Source organism: Loxodonta africana, chromosome 27, assembly GCF_030014295.1.
Source record: "Loxodonta africana isolate mLoxAfr1 chromosome 27, mLoxAfr1.hap2, whole genome shotgun sequence".
Classification (NCBI taxonomy): domain Eukaryota; kingdom Metazoa; phylum Chordata; class Mammalia; order Proboscidea; family Elephantidae; genus Loxodonta; species Loxodonta africana.
The window spans coordinates 36943634-36961924 of record NC_087368.1 but is presented as its reverse complement, the minus strand read 5'-3'; the positions used below and the strand labels follow the sequence as shown (position 1 = coordinate 36961924).

Below are 18291 nucleotides of genomic sequence, written 5' to 3'. Positions count from 1 at the left end.
ATCCCCGACAAAAACTCTCAACAAGATAGACACAGAAGGGAAACTCCTCAACACAGTAAAGGGCATCTGATAGAGTCCACCACCATCCCCGACAAAAACTCTCAACAAGATAGATACAGAAGGGAAACTCCTCAACATAGTAAAGGGCATCTATACAGAACCAGCATCATTCTGAATGGGGAGAGGCTGAAAGCATACCCTCTGAGAACAGGAACAAGACAAGGACACCCTTGATCACCACCCCTATCGGAACACTGTACTGGAAGTCCTAGCTAGAGCAAGAAGGCAAGAAAAAGAAATAAAGAGCTTCCAAATTTGTAAAGAAGAAGTAAAAACTGTCCCTATTCGCAGATGATACGATTCTATACATAGAGAACCACAAAGATTCTGCAAGAAAATTACTGGAACTAATAGAAAGATTCAGCAAAGTAGCAGGATACAAGATCAACATAAAAAATCAGGAGGATTCCTGTGCACCAACGAGAACGTCAAAAAGGAAATCAGGAAAACAATACCATTTATAATAGCCCCTAAAGCGATAAATACTTAGGAATAAATCTAACCAGGGATGTAAAAGACCTATACAAAAAAAACTACAAAACACTATTGCAAGAAACCAAGAAAGACCCACATAAATGGAAAAACATGCCATGCTCATGGATAGAAGACTCAACATTGTGAAAATGTCAATTCTACCCAAAGTGATTTACAAATACAATGCAATCCCGATCCAAATACCAACGGCCTTGTTTAACGAGATGGAAAAACGAATTACCAACTTTACATGGAAAGGAAAGATGCCCCAGATAAGAAAAGCATTACTGGAGGAAAAAGAACAAAGTAGGAGGCCTCACATCACCTGGTCTCAGAACCTACTGTACAGCCACGGTACTCACAACAGCCTGGTACTGGTACAACAACAGACACACAGACCAATGGAACAGAATTAAGAGCTCACTTGTAAACTCATCCACCTATGGTCAGCTGATCTTTGACAAAGGACCAAACTCCATTAAATGGGGAAAAGAGAGTCTTTTTAACAAATGGTGCTGGCAAAATTGGATGTCCATATGTAAAAAAAAAATGAAAGGAGATCCATATCTCATGCCATACATAAAAACTAACTCAAAATGTATAGAAGACCTAAATATAAAATCTAAAAGATCATGGAAGAAAAAACAGGGACAACACTAGGGCCCCTAATACATGGCATAAATACAATATAAACCATAAACTAAATACACACACACCATAAGATAAACTAGGTAAGTGGAAACTCCTAAAAATTAACACTTACGTTCATCAAAAGACTTCACCAAAGGAGTAAAAGGAGAACCTACAGACTGGGAAAAATTTTTGGCTACAACATATTCAACATGGGTTTAACCTCCAAAATCTTTGCAACACTTCAACACCGCAACAACAAAAAGAAATAATCCAATTAAAAAATGGGTAGGAGATATGAACAGACACTTCACCAGAGAAGACATTCATGCAGCTAAAAGACACATGAGGAAATGCTCGTAATCACGAGCCATTAGAGAAACACAAATCAGAACAACAATATACTATCTCACCATGACACTACTGGCACTAATCATAAACACGGAAAATAACAAACGTTGGAGAAGCTACATGGACATTGAAACTCTCATGCACCGCTGATGGGGACATAAAACGGTACAACCACTATGGAAAACCATACGGCACCTCCTTAAAAAGCTAGAATACAAGTACCACACGATCAGCAATCCTCTCAGGAATGTACCCTAGAGAAATAAGAGCCGTCACACAAATAAAGTTTCTATTGCTATGCCTCCAAGATCACTACCCTTTTCTCATGCAATATATAACTGGCCATTAATCCCAACCAGTGTATTTTTCACCCCAAACATTATAGTTTTCATCTCTGCAAGTTCCATTTGGGTCTTTTCCAAATAATCTAGATACTGTCATATTCAAACAGACCTGTCAGTGCAATTTGCTACAGAAGAATTAACTGGACTCCTGTGGTTAATAAGTTCATCAGAAAAATTCTGTCACTAACATGTGTATCCTTTATATTTTAACTGGTTGAGTTGAACAAGTGTTAAAAAGCAAAAATGGCACTTTGAGGACTAAGGTGCACCTGACTCACGCCATGGTATTTTCAATCGCCTCATGTGCATGAGAAAACTGGACAATGAATAAGAAAGACCAGAGAAGAACTGATAATTTTGAATCATGGTGTTCACAAAGAATATGGAATATAACATGGACTGCAGAAGAACGAACATATCTGTCAGGACGCTCCCTGGAAGCAAGGATGGCTAGACTTCATTTCATGTAGTTTGGACATGTTATCAGGAAGCACCAGTCACTGGAGAAGGACAATATGCTTGGCAAAGCTGAGGGTCAGCAAAAAAGAGGAAGACCCTCAACAAGATGGATTTACAGTTTCTGCAGTGATGGGCTCGAGTGTAGCAACGATCATGAGGCTGGTGCAGGACCAGGCAGCGCTTTACTCTGTTGTACACAGGGTCACTATGAGTCGGAACCAACTCAACGGCACCTAACAACAAGCTGACCAAGAACCACAGAGCACGGTATTATCTCTGAGGCTTCAGACAAAGACAGTGCTCTAGCTAAAGTATATTTACAAAACTTACCCTGAGTTGTGAAATTGCTGCTTTCCCTTCCTCACTTTCTTCATCAAATTCATCATCACTCCACTCCCAGCCACCATCCTCTGTTTTATGAAGACGGCCACTGGAACCCGGTACTCTCCGAACCTGCTCATTACAAAGGGATGTAGGTTATGGTTCGACTTTTACTAAACAGAACACTCCATCATATTTTCTTCTCTCATTAAACACATTACGTAGATAATTATTTTCCCTACGATGAAGTTTTCCCAAATTCATGTCCCCCAACTCTCACTTGCCCTTCATTCACGCAATCTACCGTCTGTCTTTATCACAAACCTTCCCTGTACGTCTATGCTCCGAGCCCAAACGAACATCAAAACTCCCCTCACGGAGGTGTTTGCAGCCGCTGCCGCTCCACCATCGCTCTCTAACACCAGTGCTACCTCTAGCTCGCTGAGCACCAGCTGAAGGAGGAAGGTGGTGAGGGAGGTCTCTAAACCATGGCTTGTACAAAGCAGAACCAACTGGCCACAAAAGCTGCTCGCAAGGGCGTGCCCTCTACTGGAGGAGCGAGGAAACTGCACCGTCACAGGCCCGGCACCCGCACTCTAGGACATCAGACGTGATCAGGAGTCCACTGACCTTCTGATTCACAAGCTTCCCTTCCAGTCTGGAGCGAGAAATTGCTCAGGACTTCAAAACCGCCCTGCTTTTCCAGGGCGCAGCTACTGGTGCCTTGCAGGAGGCAAGTGAGGCCTACCTGGCTGGCCTTTCTGAAGACACCAACCCGGGCGCTATCCACGCCAAAGGTTAACAGTTACGCCAAAAGACATCTACCTAGCACACCACGTACATGGGGGACATGCTTACGAATCCACTATGATGGGAAACATCTTATTTTTTTTTTTAATTTTCTTCTTCTTGTCATTGGTAGTTCTGAACGTTAGATATATCTTTTTCTCCATGGGGTCAAAAGGTACCTAAGTATAGGACTGTGAACGAACAGAAAAACAGGGACCAGAAATCAGGTACTGGCAGTTTCCACTTTCATTTGTGTGTGAATTTTTAATATAACTGCGAGGACATAAAGCATTAATGCAGGTCAAAACGTTTCAGGGAACAAGTTTCAGCAGTTCAACTTTCTCACAATTATAAATAAGCCTGCTAAATTTTTCTGGACAATGCTGGTATTTGGGTTTTTTTTTTTTAAAACAAGTAAATTTCTTATTGATGGCAACTAAATGGTGTTTGTAGCATTTTTATCATACAGTAGATTTTACCACTCGCTCTACTTTTCTGAGTTGTCTGTCTTCTGTGCTGTTCCTGTAGGTCTGCTATTAAAATACCTTAAACTATATTATGGAATAATGTCATGCAAAATGACAGAACAGGAAGCCCTATGAGTCGGTCCCTCCGCTGAAACAACCATTAACTAGGAAAAACCAGCAGAATCAACTATTTCAGAACTCTGGAACCGGACTGGCACTTATATCCACCAGGACAGCGCTGATGAAGGGAGAGGCTGCTGAAATTTGGTAAGAGAGTGGCAGGCACAAGCCAGATACCACCCTCCACTCCATTCCTCAGCTCCACAGCAGCTGTGGAGACAGTGGCCCGTATTACTGGAGTGGCCGGATGGTGCTAGGGTGAGCAGTAAGGTCCCTCTCCTTCAAAAATTTGGGGTGTGCGTTTTGTAAGTCTGGTAGTTCCTTGAAAGACTGGTGCAAACATCTGCCTTGGTTTATGCCCTCTTCGGCTTCAGTAGCTTCCCCCTGCAATGTTTATTGGAAACCCAAACCCGCTGCCGTCAAATCGATTCCGACTCGTAGCGACCCTATAGGACAGGGTAGAACTGCCCCATAGAGTTTTCAAGGAGCACCTGGCAGATTTGAACTGCCGACCTCTTGGTTAGCAGCCATAGCACTTAACCACTATGCCACCAAATTTTGTAAAACATGAACACTTTTTTGTTTTTTGGAACCCTAGTGGTGCAGTGGTTAAGAGCTTAGGCTGCTAACCAAAAGGTTGGCAGTTCGAGGCCACCAGCCACTCCTTGAAAACCCTATGGGGCAGTTCTATTCTGTCCTACAGGGTCACTATGAGTTGGAATCGACTCAACGGCAAAAAGGTTTGGTTTTTTTGTTTTTCATTTGAAGTCAGACATTTAAGGAAATCGTCGTCAGGTCACTTGCTGAATGGAAAGCTAACAGAAAACAAGCGTCAGTGACCACATGCAACAAAGAACACAAACTTTGAAAAACAGTTTGGAAAAATCACTAAATAAATGAATAGCTGTAGCCCTCAACAAGCAAAAATCAGCAATCTCTGAGGAGGGAGGGAATTTGATTTCCAGAGTTACCACATTAAAATACTAAAAACGTCCAGTTTCCAACATAAAAATTACAAAGAATACAAAGAAAAAGGAAAGTATGGCCCATTCACAGGAAAAGAAGAGTCTGACAGAAAACACTGTCGAGAAAGCCCAGATATTGGAATTACCAGTTAAAGATGTTAAGTCAATTGCCTTAAATAATGCTCAACGAGGTAAAGAAAACCACGGACAAAGAAGTAAAGGATCTCATGAAATAACGCACAAACAGATAGGAAATGTCAATAAAGAGACAGAAATTTTACAAAGGAACAAAACAAAAATTCCGGAGCTGAAAAGTACAATTGCTGAAATGTCCCGTGTCCTGTCTGTCCCCTTCAGTCCAAGCTGGCATTTCTGCTCAGATGGCTGACTAGGTCCATAAACTACATGCCTAATCTCTTTAGCCAACAGCTGTCCAGCCACACCGCTGGTTTTCTCCCCAGAGCATGCTTTCTCGTTTTCTACAACATGGACAGGCTGAGAATCTTCCACATCTTCAAGTCCTGATTCCTTTTTGCTTAATGGTTCCTTCCTCAATTGACCTCTTTTCCCTTGCATTTTACTGTAAGCAGCAAGAAGAAACCAGACTGTGCCTTCAATATTTTGTTTGGAAATCTCCTCACTTACAAGTTCTGCTTTCCACAAAACAGGAGACCACCATTGAGCCAAGGTTTCTGACACTGTCTATTAAGGGTCACCTTTCCTCCAGTTTCCTCCAGTGACACGTTCGTCATCATTTCCCGGTAAGGCTCATCACACCGTTAATGCTCACACTTGTACTAGTCGTCTTTTCAAGGTAATCTAGGCATTTTCTATCAAGCACCTCAAAAGTCTTCCAGCCTCTACCCATTACCCCATTCCAAAGTCTCTTCACATTTTTAGGGATTTGCTACAGCAGCACCCCTCTTCCTAGTACCAAAATGTACGTTAGTTTCCTAGGGGCGATGTAACAAATTACCACAAACCGGTGACCTAAAATAACAAATTTATTCTCCCACAGTTCTAGAGGGTAGAAGTCTGAACTGAGGGTGTCAGCAGAGCCATACTCCCTCCGAAGGCTCTAGAGGGAAGACCCTTCCTTGTCTCTTCCAGCTTCTGGTAGCCAAAGGCGTTCCCTGGCTTGTGACAGCATAACCCCAACGTCTTCCTGTCTACACGTGGGTCTCTTCCAGTCTTTCTGTGTCTTCACACAGCTCTCTCCATGTGCTTCTGTCTCTTCTCCTCGTATAAGGACAAGTCAGGCTGGATTAGGGCTCACTCTACTCCAGAATGACCTCATCTTAATCAATTGTATCAGCAAAGACGCTATTTCCAAACAAGGGCACGATCACAGGTACTGGGGGTTAGGGTTTGAACAGATCTTTTTGAGGGACACAGATTAACCCATAAAAAATTAATTTTGTGTATAGTGTGAGGAAGGGTCTGACTTTATTCTTTTGCACGCTGCTAACCACTTGCCCCAGCACCATTTGTTGAAGAGACTATTCTTTCCCCATTAAATTTTCTTGGCGTGAAATGTTTCTTTAATAGCACCCTATTCATCTTTCATGAATGCAAACACTTAACTTTAAAGACAGTCATGATTTTAAGTTGTCTTCCTATATAATCTGTGCTTCCTCGCAGCTTCTTTTTATTTTCTTGGGTGTTTATTTTGTCCTCTATCTTTTGCGTTAAGAGGTTTTCCTCAGATACCCTGTGATCTCCATTTTCTGCTCATGTTTAAGAGCAAGGAACTAAAAAGTTAACTGGAAGCAATGAGCTTTTAAGCGGGTGAAGCTTACTGACTACGGGCTTCACTGCAGTGGGCGGGCATTTAACTGGGGAACCCTCAGTGTCAGTACCTTTAGGATGTTCCCCTTGGGGTGGTCAGATTGGCCAGTCAGGATCTCCCAACGTCCTGTCTCGGTGAGTCATGGATCTAGATGCTGGTGTTCCAGGAGCTGAACCAGGGAACATGACTGGGGGTCCCCAGGGAACATGACTGGGGTCCCCAACAGTCTGTATACTGTATATAAGCATCCACCTGAATGCTCATTTTTATCTCAAAGGAACTTAACTCAAGATACACCCTGCACTAACCCTGCCTCATTAACGTAACAAAGACAACCCATCCCCAAAGAGATTATAACCACAAGCACAGAGGTTAGGGTTTACAACATATTTTGGGGGGACATAAAATATCCATAATATCTACCGAGTCACTTGCCACTCGTTTATCTGCTTCACGGTTTCAAAAATTTGGCGGCTGCTGTCACTTTCCCATTCTTTGTCCTTTTTTTTTTTTTCCCAATTGTTCTTTTATTAGGGATTTTTAGGCAGGAAGGTGAAAATAAGTGCAGGTATTTCACTCTACTGTCTTTTTCAGGCTCGCTCTTCTTAAATGCATGAGATTGCAGATACTACATCAAGATGCCTCTCCCTTAGGATTTATTGTAAACAAGCACGGAGATTTAATATTCCTTCTATTATCCGATAAACATTTACAGCACCTACTGTGTGTCAAGAACTGTTCTAGGCCAACTACAGATATAGCAACGAACAAAAGTCCCTGTTCTCACTAAGCTTTTGCTCCAGTGGTGCAGACAGACAAGTAAAACGTCAGACGGGAGGGTGCTATTTCAGTTCAGGTGGTCAGAGAAAACTATTCTGAAAAAGTGCTGTTTGAGTAGAGAACTAAGTAAAGTGAGAGAACGAGTCAAGCGAGTGTTTAGCTAAGTGGCCACCCCCATAGAGATACTAACTTCCTTGGTTTAGGATGACACTGGATTTTGTCGTGGTTTTTAAAGTCCCCAGGTGATTCTGACGTGCAGTAATGGACGAGGGAAAGAACATCCCAGGAAAAAGGACTCCTTTGCAAATGCAAAGGTCCTGAGGTAGGACAGAAAAAACGTCCAGAAGGAAGGCGGTCCAGAAGGAAGGCGGCCAAACTTCAAGGAAAAAGTTGGAAACAAAAATTAACTTGGTGGTGTTTCTCAAGAACTCTTGATAACTACATTTGATATTCTAGTCTCTAGACGGAAATATCCCTAAGTAGAGACAGGTTACTTTTGCTATCATGACTTAGTAAGAATATCACTTCAAAGTGTTTAATATACTTCTCTGGTTCTTCATTAATCAACAACCTTTTAAGTAGTATCAGAGTTCCCAAGCAGTGAGATCTATGGAAAAGAACAAGCCAAATTATTTCAATGTCCTGGCTGGTCTACCGCGGTATTACAGGCGGTCCAGAAGCTCTACCTTCTTCAGCTCCACCATTAACAGAAGACCAGATCGCCTCATTTCCTTTACACCAAATGAGTCTGCTTTGAGCAGAGAAGTCAGAGGAGAGAAGGGCAGGGTTTTCCCCTACCTACTGTTCCAAAGGTTCCTAACTGTATCACGTAGGGAAAACTCGTATTTTACCCAAACTAGAATCTTAACGCATTCTCTAGTTTGGGCTTGGATTATAACCAAACTTTTCAGAAATTATATATGCATCACCAGGTTCCTTTGGTACTTAAGTAAAATCAGTAGAAAGTCTGGAGTCAGAAGAGGGTCCTGTGACTTATAACAAAGCTACAAACACTATGTGTAAAGTCACAACTCACTTTGGTAGTCAGAAATAGTGAGTTAACAGGGTAATTAAGTGTAGTTAATTCATCCAGTATTGTGTAACATACCTTTTCATTCCAGTATAACAGAGTACTATCCATCTGCTGAATGAAGGTATAAAAGGAAGCTATGGTGATAGCTGCTATAAAAAAACCAACCAGTGCCGTCGAGTCGATTCCGACTCATAGCGACCCTACAGGACAGAGTAGAACTGCCCCAAAGAGTTTCCAAGGAGCGCCTGGTGGATTTGAACTGCCGACCCTTCGGTTAGCAGCCGTAGCTAAAATAAAAACAGTCCTACTCACACACTGCTAACGAACTGCTACTTAACGCATACTTTCCAAACCCTAAAAGAAAGTAATCTCCTCTAAGCAATTTCCCATGAAAAAACGGAGTTAAACCCTCAGGTACCTTTTTAGCTCTTTCAGAAATGGTTGGTGCTTTCTGTAGTATTTTTTCTTGAAGAAATTCTTTATTCTAGAAAGGAAAAAATAAGTATTTTCTTCTTATCAAAAGTTTTATGAAGAAGTATCAGAAAAGCTTCTATTCTTTTACTCTTTCCGTCCCTTATCACCCCCACACGTGGTTTCACAAACCGGGACAGAGCTTTCCTGAGCCGTGCCGAACCATCATCCGTGAAACGTCTGCTTTACCACAGGCCCTCTGGGATGATGGTCCCGCACTTCCATCTACAGTGACACCCCCACAACTGACATTTTTGGGAAATGGGATGCTTACTAATTCAATAGTGAACCCTGAAATGAGAGGACAGTGTTTTTTCACAGATTGTATTTATAAGGGCAAATTTGATAGTCTCCATTCATACTGTAAGCCTGACCCATCTAAATTAATTTATATAAAAAACGTATTTACTAAATTCCAAATTTAATTTTAGAAAAGCATTTGTCTTATTACCAAAGACTGTGCAGCCAGAGCCCCCAGCAATTATTTGATCTACTATCAGTCCTCCAATCACCTCAAGAAATGCCATTTGTAAACATTCAACATAATTTGGGTAACTGAGAAGCATCACATGAACACATACAATCAAAAGCTAGAATTTCCTACCTTTGCTTTCTGGAAAAATTTGTTTCTCAACAGTTCTGCTGCTGTTGGTCTGAAATCAGAAAAGAAAGTTTTTATAGTTAATTCAAGTGTAATGTGGGTTTCCATCTTCAAAAATGATAACATGATTTTGTGAGCAAGATAAAAACACAGTATACTCCACTGCCTACAACCTGCTAAAGCAAGCAGAAAGGAGGATAAACTTGGTACAAGGCGTTGAACAGAACAAAAGGCTCAAACACAAACGCTCTGATAATCACAGCAGGTTCTTTGAAAACTTCATCTGCGAAATGTTTCTTTTGGAAGCATGGTTTCTCAATGGGTTCCAATATATTTGTTACTTAATATTATTATTGCGAAGAAATAGTTCAGACAATATCTACCTTAGCAAGTCATAAAAACACATTTAACCTTACAAAGAAGAAATGGACCAAGCCTGTGCGTCCTGCCATATGGCTGCCCTGCCAATCTTCAATATAACTATGGATTCTCAATATTAGATTTCATAATTTTCTTTAAAAAAATTGAGAACTCCAAAGTATATTCCCAATTTAACGTAAACTCAGTTTTTAACTCAACCGTGCAGTCTTAGTTTGTTTTTAGTAAAGACGTCATTGTCAGTTTTATCAACCTTTAAAAAGAGTATGATTCAGAGGAAAGAATAAAGAACACTCCACTTCGAGATGGGGTCTGGCCTCACCACAAACTACAGCCTAACCCTGGGAAATCACACCTTCTCTAAGGTTCAGGACTAACAGGCTAAGTCCCTGAGAGCACATTAGAATTCCTGAGAGGTTTTTCAATTCCCTAATGCCCAGAGTGTACTCTGTTCCAATGACAGCAGAATCCTTAGGGGAGACCCAGGCATCAGCAGTTTGTAAAACACCCCAGGTGATTCCAGCGTGCATGCAAACGTTAGAACCAGTGCCTCAGAGGTTACTGGAAAGACTAAAGGATAATAAATTTGAAAGCGCTATGCAAGCTGACAAGTGCTATATAAATGCAACGGGGCAAAAATTAATTAGGTCCTCCCTAAGCTAGAAATTTTACACAGTTGTGATCATAATCATAACAATTTTTTTCTAACTTAAAAAAAAAAATCACCTTGAAGTTTATCCGCAAAAATGTATCATCAATCTAGACAAGAAAATTTGGGGTGGGTGGGGAATAACGGCAGGGCTGAGGGAGAACCTAGTCTGCCAGACGACAACGACAACGTGTAGTAACTCCAACTATGACATGCACAGGAGCCGACAATGCCTGCTGGAACAGGATGTTGAAACAGACGCAAACCTCTACAATGTAAGAATTTAAGGATGCTCTCCAAATCAGTAAACTCTTGGAAGAAATGATTAAGCGCTAGGGAAAAAAAGTTGTATGAGCACCTTACATCACATTGTACATTAATAAATTCCTGAAGACTGAAATACTAAAAAAAAAAAAAATGAGAACATACATTTTAGTAATAGCTATAAACTGCAAGGAAAAAGACTAATACATCGCACTACATACAAACTTAAAACTTCAATACAAAAATTTTTTGAGAAGAAACAAAACCCAGACTTTCGGGAAGATGGTAGGTCAGCAGGTCCACCATCCCAGCCCCCACCCTCAACAATCAACACAGAAACAACTAGAAATTTGGCACCTCAACTCAACGTTTAAGAACTCTGAATCGCAAAGGGAGAGCTGCAGCAATGAACCGTCTGCTGAAGCAAAAGAAAGGCCACTTTACATGGTAGGAGGCTGCCTTTTTCCAGTACTGTTTCCACCCCTTCCATGATCTCCGAGAGTAAGCCCACGTGTCTGGCTGTGCCGTGAGCAGGGCTGACTTCGCTGGCTTGGCAATAATTTCTACTTTTTAATCCCGTGGGTTCCTGAATAGCGTATGTTGTATAAATTCAGACAAAATCTGTAGAATGTCTAGGTCTGAGGGCCTGATTATTCAGGGGAGATTTTTGTTGTCTCTTTGGGCTGATGGAGATTTTTCTTCCACCTAGGATAAAGACTTTGGAAGGTCCTAGCTTTAAGCAGTGCTCTCAGTTCAAAATGGGTGGGCTGGGCCGAAGATCTCACCTCCCGTCTCCACACGGGAGTTAGAAATCCAAGCCAGTAGGTTACTGAGGGCATCACAGATCAGTTCCTACCTCTCTAATTTACAACTGCCTCATGTTTCCAGCAGCTCAGGACCACCCTGCTTTTTGCAAGTTCACCTTTCAACTTTCTTAAGTTTGATACACTTTACTTGGCATTTCTAGCTGTTTATAACAAGAGAATTTTCATTTCAGTCAACAAACTGGGCAGAACCAAACCATTCCGTACCTTTTAACCATTTATCCAGAAATAGAAAAAAAAAAATCCTAAAAGCACAAATCTGAACTTTGCTACCTCTGTCTTCCTTACCCTTTCCAATATTTCCAACAGTAAATTTTGAAGCCCTGTTAAATATACTAAAGCTGGGAACAAAAATGTCCATGAAAATCTTTTTCTTTCATTGGTCTTTAGAGAAAGCAAAATTAAAGAGCTCTCAGTGCTAGGGAACTGAGTAGAATATACATGTGAAACAGAAAAACAAGATACAGCGGAACAGAGCCCTAGATTAAGAATCAGGAGTTCTGGAGTCAAGTCCCAGCTCTACGGGACTCAGGTTAACCAGGAAGGCAGCAAGCAGGGCGATTTCAGTTTCACAAAGAGACAATAAAAGGTTTTACTCGACAATCTCCAACATCCTAGGATTCTGTTTAATTCATAAAGACACACACACCAGATGATCTCGTTTATTTGCTTACTTGTCCATCCAGTACGCCTGTTTGGCTTTTTGGTCTGTTTACAAAAATATCCTTCAAACAAGGAAACGTGTACGATTACTTGACATTACACACAACATTTGCTATGTGTATTTCTTTTGTTATAAAAACTGTAAAGTCGTGAAGATACTTGTTTACAATATAATTTTTAAATGCAAACTGAAAACAAGCCCCTCCCACTAACCTGACATTTTATTAATACAGAATTCACAAACTATAATTTAATAATCATAAGAAATTAATCAGAAAATAGCTGAGCTCTTTACGGTATGTTATATACTGAAAAGGGAGAAGTTAAGGCAGTCGTCATGTCCCGTCTAGTATAACAATCTCTACACTTTTTCTGAAGTTTACACTAAAGTTCCTTGAAGTGTGCACAAACGATTCTCTGTGAGCGTGTGTGCGCAGTGAGTGTGCACAAACGATTCTCTGTGCGCGTGTGCGCGCGGTGAGTGTGCACAAACGATTCTCTGTGCGCGTGTGTGCGCGGTGAGTGTGCACAAACAATTCTCTGTGCATGTATGCGCAGTGTCAGGCTTCTCAGGATGGCTTACACAGGACATGGAAAGTAAGCTTCATCTGCTTTTTTACCTTTTTTCTGGATCTTTTTGAAGACACGATGAAATCATTTTTCTAAACGACTTCCCGTATTTTTTCAGCATTTCTTTATCTTGGACACCAGTTTCCAAAGAAGGTGGGTCATTCTGCAGTGTCAGCATTAAAACCTGTAAGAATTCCCAACATAACGTACACTTCTGAAGAATCAATCGAGTTTAATTAAATACTGTGGCCAAGACATTTTCAATATAGGCAACCCCAGCACACAAGCAGATTTTAATTTTCTAAGAGTTTACATCTAGGTCAGATGTTTGGGGCCCAGAATTATTTGTGCACCTTTTACATAAATTATATGCTATAGATGGTTGGCTTCTGCCCTAGCCATCTAGTGCTGCTATAACAGAAATGCCACAAGTGGGTGGCTTTCACAAAGAGAAATTTATTTCTTCACAGTAAACTAGGCTAAAAGTCCAAATTTAGGGAGTCAGCTCCAGGGGAAGGCTTTCTCTCTCTGTTGGCCTTCTCATCAATGTTCCCCTAGACTAGGAGCTTCTCTATGCAGGGACCCCAGGTCCAAAGGACACGCTCTGCTCCCGGCTCTGCCTTTTTGGCGGTATGAGGTCCCCATCCCATCCCCCATCTGACCCCCTCCTCACTTCCCTACCCTTTTTCTCTCTTCAGAGATAAAAGGTGGTGCAGGCCACACCCCAGGGGAACTCCTTTACTCTGGATCAGGGATGTGACCTGGGTAAGGATGTTACAATCCCACCCTAATCCTCTTTAACATAAAATTACAATCACAAAATGGAGGACAACCACATAATACTGGGAATCACGGCCTAACCAAGTTGACACATATTTTGGGGACACACAATTCAATCCATGATAGCTTCCAAGCAAGTTCATAAACGCCCAGTGCGTCACCATTGCCATGTCCTTTATTTAGAATCCGTCGCTTTTTCAGGAAACCCTGGTGGCACAGTGGTTAAGAGCTACAGCTGCTAACCAAAAGGTCGGCAGTTCAAGTCCACCAGGAGCTCCTTGGAAACTCTACGGGGCAGCTCTACTCTGTTCTGTAGGGTTGCTATGAGTCGGAATTGACTTGACAGCAATGGGTTTGGTTTTTTGCTTTTTCACGTTCCCCATTCCCCACTCTTACATTGCCAAACTACCTTTTGAAAAAACTAAAGCCATAACAAAATAAAGACTGTGATCTTGCTGGCTTTATCTCTTCGTGGCCCTGTTTCTCCTTGATCCCTTACAATCTAGCCTTCTCTTCCCAGAAGGCCTCAAAAATCTCTCTCGCAGACATCACCGATGATGCCCTACTTAATGAAGTTAGTCTTTTATCAGTCCTCATTTTTTTCCCACGCCTTTGATGATCTTGATTACTCTGTCCAGCCTAAATCTCTTCATTTGTTGACTTTCATGGCAACATACTAACTTGATTCTCATCTTTCACCATTTCTCTGCTTCTCATGTTTTCTCTCTTCCCCCACTCATGTCTCTTCTAAAGATAAACATTACCTAAGAGTTCTGCCTTTGGGTCTTTTCTTTCTCGGCTCTGCGTTTCTCCCAAGTCTCATTTGTTCGCACAGATTTAATCAACATCTCTACTGGGATGATCTTCAAATCTACACAGTTAATTCTGTCTGCTAGATACAAGCACCTGAACATACTGCTGGCAAATTAACTGATCAAGTCCAGAACCGAGCTCGTCATCATATTACTTCCCAGATTCATTACTTCTTCTGACTTCCTTATTTCATTTCCCCCAACAACACTGAGTGTGGTATGGCAAGTCCATTGGCTGCCAATGCATTCCAACAGTCACCCAACAACGGATCACTAAGTGTCCACGATGTGATCAGCACTGTTTTGAAGAGGGAAGATAGAAACTCGAGAGGAAATGCGTCCATCATTCACGGAAGACACGACTTACGACTTGCAGGGGAAGGAATCCAGGGTAGATGTAGACACAGTGTATTTTTAGTATCTGGCCATGTCAACAAGAAGAAGCCAGGAAAGAAAAGACTTTGAACAAAAAAAATTCTTGGCTTGAACAAAGTTAAACAGGTCACCAGGGTCATTTAGGTCTGGTGTTTCATTTACCCTTATGGGTATGGCATTTGATAATCCTGACAAAAGTGAGAAAAAACTGAATTCTTTGGGAAAAGAGAAGAAGCCATGATGAAAGGACTAGAAGTGAGCAGTAGATCGTTTAAACACAGAGAACTGAGACTAGGCCACTGAGGGAAACGTGGCTGCTGGGGGGCAGAGTAAGTGCTTTGCATCTACCCTGACAAAACAGAGATTACAGAAGCCACAAAAACTGGGAGGTGGAGGCCCTGTCAAAGGGTTATCTGAGCATTTCCTCTCTCTGGGCAGGGAACGAATCATAGCATGTAAAACCGGAACTTGCAATTTAACAACAAACATAATGAATCCAAATGCTTATTGTCATCTTTTTTTCTTAAATCTTAGAGAGATCTTTAAGACATATATTTACTTTGTGTTAAAGAAACAATTACCTAAAGGTCAAATTTTCCTTCAGTTTCTTTTACAAAATGAACTGACACTTTCATTTAAAATAACATCGTGCATACGGTGATTCCATTCCTACATATTTATTACTCTTTATACATCTTCCCACCCACCCACCCAGTAAACATGCATTGAGATGGATGGACTGAAGACTGAATTTATGTAGGCAGATTTGGGCCATCTCTTTTCCATACCGTTTGACCTTTTTATAAAAGCAATATACCATTTCCGTAAATATAAAATCAATACTAAAAAAGAAAAGGGGACTACTGAATTTTTACGCAAATAACATGTACCTTCTACGTTTGTTTGCCAACTGCCCCCTCCCCACACAAGGTATTTTGTAAGCGTGCTATGCTAATTATTTTTACAGTAACATGCAAAAAAAACTGGCTTAGTGGTGCTTATGAAAATACCTCGCAGGCGGAGGGAGCAGCTGGCCAACAAACGAAGTGGCACACTATTCACGTAAGAAATACAGTATAGCGAGAGTTACTACTTGCTCTTCAGATTTAATTTACCGTTAGGTAATGCATGTCTGGCTACAACTGTAGGAGTTAACTACCTACAGTGGATGTTGTAGATTGAATTGTGTCCCCCAAAAACGTGTGTCAACTTGGCTAGGCCACAATTCCCAGTGTCATGTGGCTGTCTACCATTTCATGATCTGATGTAATTATCCTGTGCGTTGTAAATCCTAATCTCTATGATGTTAATAAGGCAGGATTAGAGGCAGTTATGGTAATGAGGCAACACTCAATCTATAGGATTAGGCTGTATCTTGAGTCAATCTTTTTTGAGATATAAAAGAGAGAAGTGAGCAGAGAGGGACCTCGTTACTACCAAGAAAGAGCCAGGAGTAGAGTGCATCCTTTGGACCTGGGGTCCCTGAGCTGAAAAGCTCCTAGACCAGGGGAAGACTAAGGACAAAGACCATCCCCCAGAGCTGACAGAGAGAGAAAGCCTTCCCCTGGAGCTGGACCCTGAATTCAGACTTCTAGCCTCCTAGACTGTGAGAGAATAAACTTCTGTTTTTTAAAGCCATCTGCCTGTGGTGTTTCTGTTACAGCAGCTCCAGATGACTTAGACAGTGGATGAGAAGCAAACCTTACTCCACTCCCCTTCTTTAAAATAAATCATTTCTTTGGCGGGAAAATGGTCTCCCACCTTACAGTTATAAAAACACATCTTTTCAAAACCTTGTGAATACCCATTTACTCCCATGATCTTCAACCACTAGGCAGAGCAGGACCTTAAAGTATCCCTAACCTTCCACATGACCAAAACCTCATCCATCAAATATGCAGATAAACATAGGCGTGCCCATGTCCTGAATATGGAGATACAGAGAAGTTTTCATGTTATCTTTTTGCTGGTTTTGTGAGGAAGCCCCGCTGACTCAGTGGTTAAGAGCTCGGCTGTTAACCAAAAGGTTGGCAGTTCAAATCTACCAACTTCTCTCCCTGGAAACCCTATGGGGCAGTCCTACTCTGTCCTACAGGGTCACCATGAGTCAGAATTGACTCGACGGCAACGGATGTGGAAAATACCAACATTCACAATTAGGGTTGCCATTTCAAATAACATCACAGGGCACCCTGTGAAATGCGTAAGCAGGGCCACAGACAACAGATACAGCTGCAAACAAAACAGAACCCGTGTGCGTATTATAATTAAAGGGCTGGACACACTGATAAAAATTGTTTCCAAACATACTGGCAGTACCATCTTGAAACACAAAAACTCATCCTTTCACTAATATTGGGACAGAATTAGCAACTACACTTGAGGTAACTACTGTATCGGAGTACGGTTTAGGTTTGAGGGGTCAGAGTAGCGTTCCTCTTGTTTCCCAGTTGCCACTGAGTTGATTCCAACTCATGGGAACCCTGTGTGTGTCAGAGTAGAACTGTTTTCCATAGCGATGGCTGTGACCTTTGGGACACAGCCTGCCAGGCCTTTCTTCCGAGGCACCTCTAGGTGAATTTAATCTGCCAACTTTTCAGTTAGTAACCAACCGCTCAACCCTTTGTGCCACCCAGGGACTCACAATGGCAGGCCTTTTAATAAATGTTGCTTAGTACCCTGCCACGAAGCACACTTTTATTCTGTTCATAGTAAGAATAATAAACGTGTCTGGTACATGACTACTTTGCATAGATTATATTATTTAATAATATACGAAAAGCACTCACCACACTGCCTGACACAGATAAGTATTCAGTAAATGTTTGCTACAATTACTATTAATATTTAATCCTACCAACGGCCTTATGAAGTTGAAATGATCAGCATTCCTATTGAGGCTACTCTGCACAGGTGACCATGGGGCACACACCAAATTTTATGCAAATAACGTGCACCTTCTACATTTGTTTGCCAACCGCTCCCCTCCGTGGCAAGGTATTTTCACAAGGGCTGCCACACTAATTTTTTTTTACATGTTGCTGTAAAAAAAATCAGCATGGCACACTCATGAAAACACCTACCAAGGGAGGGAGCGGTTCACAAATAAACATAGAAGGTGCACGTTATTTGTGTAAAAACACAGTATGTAAAAATGAGAGGTATTGGCCCCAAATATCAAACTAGTAAAAGAGTCAGAGATTGAGAAAGGAAAAGGTATAGCACATAAAAAAGTCAACTACAAACGCAAAGCCTTCAATGTGGAATACCCAGTATCTAATACAGACTTTACCTGCTACAGCATTTAGAAGGAGCACAGGGC

The 18291-nt window shown here is 41.5% G+C and overlaps 1 protein-coding gene across 5 annotated transcripts in view; it reads right to left on the bottom strand.

Annotated features, from left to right (window-relative positions):
* Positions 1-18291, bottom strand: part of OXSR1 (oxidative stress responsive kinase 1) — a 107432-nt gene that overhangs the window by 17717 nt on the left and 71424 nt on the right. For all 5 annotated transcript variants that reach the window (XM_064277493.1, XM_064277495.1, XM_023554831.2 and 2 more), the window contains 4 exons: positions 13053-13186; positions 9658-9706; positions 9001-9066; positions 2649-2771 (listed from right to left, as the gene is read on the bottom strand). In XM_064277493.1, the coding sequence (XP_064133563.1) occupies positions 2649-2771; positions 9001-9066; positions 9658-9706; positions 13053-13186 (372 nt within the window). The remainder of the gene's footprint in view (positions 1-2648; positions 2772-9000; positions 9067-9657; positions 9707-13052; positions 13187-18291) is intronic.